General features: G+C 38.5%; 2 protein-coding genes across 2 annotated transcripts; both read right to left on the minus strand.

Annotated features, from left to right (window-relative positions):
* Positions 1–576: 576 nt before the first annotated feature.
* On the minus strand, positions 577–2,125 carry LOC142526260 (uncharacterized). Its single transcript, XM_075630522.1, has 2 exons — positions 1,692–2,125; positions 577–1,499 (listed from the first exon to the last, which is right to left on the minus strand). The coding sequence occupies exons 1-2, from the start codon at positions 1,858–1,860 to the stop codon at positions 703–705; spliced, it is 966 nt and encodes a 321-aa protein (XP_075486637.1). The 5' UTR covers positions 1,861–2,125; the 3' UTR covers positions 577–702.
* A 1,122-nt stretch (positions 2,126–3,247) lies between these two features.
* On the minus strand, positions 3,248–5,718 carry LOC142526261 (phosphoribosylglycinamide formyltransferase, chloroplastic-like). Its single transcript, XM_075630523.1, has 5 exons — positions 5,235–5,718; positions 4,935–5,046; positions 4,259–4,435; positions 3,889–4,015; positions 3,248–3,662 (listed from the first exon to the last, which is right to left on the minus strand). Exons 1-5 carry the CDS (start codon positions 5,608–5,610, stop codon positions 3,549–3,551), a joined length of 906 nt encoding a protein of 301 aa, XP_075486638.1. The 5' UTR covers positions 5,611–5,718; the 3' UTR covers positions 3,248–3,548.
* Between the last annotated feature and the right edge of the window lie 282 nt (positions 5,719–6,000).

The raw sequence follows: 6,000 nt of genomic DNA on the forward strand, positions 1-6,000 counted from the left end.
GTTACACCTCACAAGTAGCAAATATTTATTTATTTATTATTATTACTACTTTGAAATATGCGAACTTCTATTTTCAAGTCAGCATTTTTGCCCTCTCAAAGTAAAGGCATTTATTTAATGTATTGTGGAAAGTCTGAAGCTAATCCTTCTAATAAATTAGAATTAATTAAATGCCAGAAATTGTTGGCATATATTTTGTACATATCTGTTAGTACATAATTATATTAAAATTAATTTTACAGAACCTTTTACCAATAATTGTTTTTTTGACAATATAGGTACTAAAGTGATGGTATAGATGTGCTATTTTTCGTCGGTTCATAAAATGCGAAGTAATCATGCAAGGAAACTTCTAAAATGCTTATATAGAAGAGGACCTGTAGTTTCAAATGTGACCCGCCACCGCGTGTTTTTTTCAGGAACAAGATTCCTCCTGTGTCTCAGTGTGGGGTTCAAAGGTCTCCTTCTCTATTCCCGATTCAAACTATTTGCTCCATTGTGGGGGTTCAAAAGTCTCCTTCCAGCCACATGTTCAGTGAACATCAATTCAATAAAATTTAAGTTATTTCACCGAAGGAAGCAAAAAGTTCTGCCATCTCCAGGCAGAAGTCGTTTTACATTGACGTGTTTTAAACAAATACAAAGAGATAAACTACTTGTTTGAAGCAAAAGACATTATTCGTGGCTGGTTAAAATAAAAGCCTACAGAACAAAGTAGAAAAGGAACAACCCATAATACGCAAAAGAGAGCACATTCGAAAGGGTGGTGGCTGCAGAGGGTGGTGGAGGTGGAACAGCGGACGGGGGCGGAACTGGAACCGGCTCCGGTGGTGTTGGCACCAAAGGTGGTACTGGTGCTGGATGAAAGGGGGGCAAAGGCTCCGGTTGTGTGGGTGGGGCAGGCTCGTATGGAGGTGGACTTGCTGACGGGGGCTCAACTGGAACCGGCTTCGGTGGTGTTGGCACCAAAGGTGGTAAAGGTGCTGGATGAAGGGGGGGCAAAGGCTCCGGTTGTGTGGGTGGTGCAGGCTCGTATGGAGGTGGACTTGCGGACGGGGGCTCGACTGGAACCGGCTCCGGTGGTGTTGGCACCAATGGTGGTACAGGTGCTGGATGAACGGGGGGCAAAGGCTCCGGTTGTGTGGGTGGGGCAGGCTCGTATGGAGGTGGACTTGCGGACGGAGGCTCGACTGGAACCGGCCCCGGAGGTGTTGGCACCAATGGTGGTACAGGTGCTGGATGAATGGGGGGCAAAGGCACCGGTTCTGTTGGTGGTGCAGACTCGTCTGGAGAAGGCTGAACCGGGACGGGTAACTTCATCCCATTTTTGCAGTTTACGACGTTTCCACTTGTGAAGTATCTGGTACCTTCCTTCTCCAGTGTAACGTCATTTAGTCCATCAGTATACATTCTGATGGGGTTTGTGATATCGCAGGATACGAATTCCTCCAGGCTTTGAAGCTCTGCAATGGTATCTTCCTCTGCCGGGTACCTAAACCCTGTTATCGTCACCTCAGTCTCAGCTTGAATCTAGATTTTCCCATAACTCATGGAAGTGTGAAAGTAAAGTGGTGAGCTCTGGTTTAAGCTTAACAATATTCCCAAGGAAACCAAATACTGAACACACCCATCCATCTATAATGGAAACAGAACATTTAAGAAAACAAGACCGAAAGAGGCGAGATGCTTACATATTTTGTCACCGACCCTGAAAACCCGATCCGCCAACCAGGAGCTGACGTTCAAATCGGAGCTCCAACCATCGTCCCCGCCGACAACATGGTGTCTCTGGGATAAAACCTCCGTCCCACAGCAAGCAACAACCAGAAGAAACATGGCAGCAAACACAACTCGAGCCATTTCCAGTAGCAAGATGCCTCCGATTCCTTTATCTAATCAAACTTGGAAAAAGTATGATCTAGTACAGGGATTCTTTTGTTTTTACCACCCCAAAGACTCAAACTTGACGAACTGGGCAGTTTCCTATAAATAAGGAAAAAAATATGAACGGGAGTAGGTGGGCTCGTCAGTTAAGTTGGCACGGGGTGTTTACAATCTTGCACCAACCCTACTATTTCGCCTATTAGGTTGAATTTTACGGCTATCATCTATCTTTTAACATCCTTCTGTCTGTTTCTGTTTCTGGATGATGCTATTGGGTTCATTTTGTGTCCGTTTAGGTACTCGTGTCTAGTGGTCCACCTCAGTTTGTGGGGGAAATGCGATTCGAATTAGATAATGGTGGGGATTGTGGAAGCTAAAACATCGACACGTATTTTAAGAGCTGTGATTCATGTTATTAAACTGTACCTTTTGACTTCAATAAACCTCGGTCTTTATTGGATGTGCTTTGATTCGAATCTGACACCTTTCCACTTTTACGCCGATTATTTATTTCCAAGGCTTTTTATACGTGGGATGGGGTGAAATTCATCTCCTATAATAATAATACGGAAAAATATGAATCTTTTTATCTTGAGATAATGAGTTGCTTTCATAAAATATAAAAATGACAAAAACTTATGTGAGACGATCTCACGGATCGTATTTTGTGAGACATATATCTTATTTAGGTCATCCATGAAAAAATATTATTTTTTATTGTGAATATCAGTAAGATTGACCCGTCTTACAGATAAAGATCTGTGAGATCGTCTCACAAGAGACTTATTCTATAAAAATATATAAAATATTAGTTTCTCCATATATTATAGTGACTCACAACTCGAGTAATATTTTTAAATCCAAAGTCTAAACCGAAATTTGAAAAGTAAATGATGGTGCCCAACCTAATGAGTGGAAATTGAGAGTCTACATGAATCAAAAGCATTTGGAGAAAACATGAATGCTTAGATCTCTATCGTCAAAAAACCTCAGCATCAGGGAGGAGTTAAAATTCTTTTTTTTTAAAAAAATGGCTAAGGTAGGCGGTAGCACCTCAGAACATCGAAAATAAAAAAAGAAATCATATACTGAAGAAAATCCTGAGTATTAGAGATGAGTTGGTGGCTTCTATAGGATCTTTTGATGGACATTTATCCTACTCTTTCAAGATTTCATGCATTGTACTTGTATTTAATCATTTTGATCTATAAAAATTATTTTTTCGATAAAAAATGATACACAAAAAAGTCCACTGCCCTAAAGTGTACAAAGAGTACTAATGGTCATCTAGCGCTACAACACGCTATCAAGATTGTTGACGAAGTTCATAAGCATAATCAAGACGCTAGGGGGGCGTTTGGTAGGGGTGATGGTACGGGTGATTATTTAACCAAGTCTATACCTCCTATGAATGATTAGGTTATATTAGGTAGAACTCCTCACCATCTAGGATTATTTATATCACTCTTAATCCATCCTATTTTTCCAATTTTACCCTTCTCCTAAATTCAAACTAACCACCACTTCCTTCCACCGACCGCCCACCGCCAACCCCTGCCGCCGGCCGACCGCCAACCCTGCCGCCGGACATAATATTATTTTATCATTATATATTATATTTCTACTTCAATCATTCTTTTTATCATTTCTCTCTTAATCATAGCCTAAGTATAATCATGAGGATTTTCTTTGCTTTTGATGAGAGGGACACCATCTTCGCGCCAGACGATCCGATCTTCACATAATGCTGAGACTACCTCAACATATAATCTGCGCTCCTGTCACAAAAATAATTGTGTGTGTAAGTATAATTTATAAAACCACGGAAACGTAAAAATTGATCCAACCAGGATTTTTTTTTACAGGCATTAAGAAAGGCATAGCATCTATGTTTCTTGTCCTTCAGACAGTTTAGTATCGTATTCAAACAGTTTGATACGACAGCAAATAAAATTGAATGTATGAGAAAGTATGAGGTCTAGTAGTTCATTATTAATTAGAAACCTCATGGAGAACTCTTGCGGCTAATTCTTCAAATGTGTCATACGCAAGAACAGGAACTACCCTTTGGGCAAGGATACGACCCGTATCATATTGTTCATCTACAAAATGGATTGTAGGACCAGAATACCTATATAAAAAAAGATAAGATGATAAAGGAGGTCAACGTGCTGGTTTTAGAACTTCTGCAGCAGGGAGTTTATAAACACTATTGGTTAGATATGAAGGCATGGTGGAAATCAAAATGATGATCATAAGAAAATTGAAAAACTGCAAACCAAGCACAATCAAATCTTTTATTGGCCTGATATAGATTAATATTCCCCAAGTATTCAGCAGCAACAATACTCGAAAGAACACCAAGGCTTCATACCTCGCTCCGGAAGCAATTACTGCTTTATGCACCTTCTTACCATAATATCCTTTGCCACCAAACGCTGGAAGAAGTGATGGATGAATATTCAATATCGATTTTGGAAAAGCTCGGATCAGCTCAGTGGGAATAAGTTTGAGATAACCAGCCAAAAGAATGAAATCTACCTTGTAGGATCTGTTCAGAGGTAATATGAAACTAAACTCAATAAGATAAATCAGCAGAAAATGGAATGGGAATGCTTGATGATATTTTGCTAGAAAAGGGGGCGAAAATTGGTTTCTGCTTTTCTTCAAGATGGTAACAATACATAACAGTAAGCCAAAAAATATAAAGAATCAGAAATCACATGGAGAAAACATAGTGAAAGAACTCAAATAAAAAAGACTAAAGCCAAATCGGATAGATAACTCAAACTTAAGCCATAATGCCAACGAATTATGTGGCTACATATTAATTTATTTATCTTGAAGACAAGTCAATTCTTGAAAACCCTTGAGGTGGCAACTTATCATATAGGAGGCAGAACTTATAGTTTTAAAAAATTTTAATAATCAAGTTCGAAGATTATTCACTGGAATGGGCCATTATTCTCCTTATATGCGGCCCTCATCTGCATCAAACAACAAGTACTAGTGCCACAAAACTTTGTGCTCTCAGAAAATAAAGATCTGACCTCAGAGCAATTACAAGGTCTTCTGCAGACAAACCCTCTTGAGCATCTTTCCGTTCAGGAAAAATAAAAACAGGGATACCTTTCTCACGGGCAAACTCCGCCCCTCCACATTCTGTATCAAATGTGACCACAGAAATAGAGTTGGGTTTAATAATCATGAAAACAATCATGCCATGAAAGTAATCGATCTCAAAATGTGGACCAATCGTGATAAAATTGAGATCTTTGGCCGATTAAGAATCAACTACAATGCATGCCGCATCAGCGCGAACAATTGCTGAAATTTTACATGAAAAGTACCGGGTTTATCGGTGACTAGAACAGCGATATCACCGTGAAAAGACCCACTAAGACCTGCCTCATGGATAGACCTGAAATTGGAGCCTCCGCCAGATACAAAAACCGCCAAATTTTTCTTTTTAATTTCTGAGACGGGATTATCTTCTCCTACATCGATGCTCCCTTTACTCTCAAGTCTCACTACGTTATTTATGAACTGCAAATTTCTCTTCGAGAGTGCGTGAGAATGATGAATTTCGAAAGAAATCCAGCTTGGACAACAGATTTTGAATGAAAAGGGAGTCGAAATTGATGCAACTGAACGGATTTTAGAGGATCGAATAAATGGAATAGATGAACGGAGAGGGTTCCGGAATTGAGCTGTCTGGGTTTCCATAAAACTGAAATAACTGAAAACTGAAATAGAAAAAACAAAAATTAGGTTAGGGATTTTGCTCTTCTGCTTGCCATGCCAATGGCTTTAACAATTTCACTGCCTATTCAAAACGGATGATAACAAATAATAAAGCTAATAAAAAATAATAATAATTCGCTCAATAAAAATAATAAGAATAACAAAATAATTGTTAGTTTCAATAAACAAATTAATCTAAGGTTTTTTATTCCGTGTAAACAATTTTATCACTTACATACATATATAATAACATTATTTGAATCAATTATCCAGGAGTAAATTTTATAAATTAATATTAAGAAGTTAAAAATAAAGATTATTATTTTTTATTTTTAAGTGCCAAATAAATAAAATAATTTGTAATTAATACTA

This window comes from Primulina tabacum, chromosome 15 (genome assembly GCF_025594145.1).
Source record: "Primulina tabacum isolate GXHZ01 chromosome 15, ASM2559414v2, whole genome shotgun sequence".
NCBI classification, from domain to species: domain Eukaryota; kingdom Viridiplantae; phylum Streptophyta; class Magnoliopsida; order Lamiales; family Gesneriaceae; genus Primulina; species Primulina tabacum.

Bases quoted from the DNA above. Each gene is read 5' to 3' on its own strand.
- LOC142526260 (XM_075630522.1), bottom strand. From the start codon at position 1,860: ATGGCTCGAGTTGTGTTTGCTGCCATGTTTCTTCTGGTTGTTGCTTGC. The intron at 1,500-1,691 runs GTAAGCATCTCG...TGACGATAACAG, and splicing joins CAGGGTCGGTGACAAAATAT to GGTTTAGGTACCCGGCAGAG.
- LOC142526261 (XM_075630523.1), bottom strand. From the start codon at position 5,610: ATGGAAACCCAGACAGCTCAATTCCGGAACCCTCTCCGTTCATCTATT. The intron at 4,436-4,934 runs GTCAGATCTTTA...ACCTCTGAACAG, and splicing joins GACCTTGTAATTGCTCTGAG to ATCCTACAAGGTAGATTTCA. The intron at 4,016-4,258 runs GTATGAAGCCTT...TTTTTTATATAG, and splicing joins GTAATTGCTTCCGGAGCGAG to GTATTCTGGTCCTACAATCC.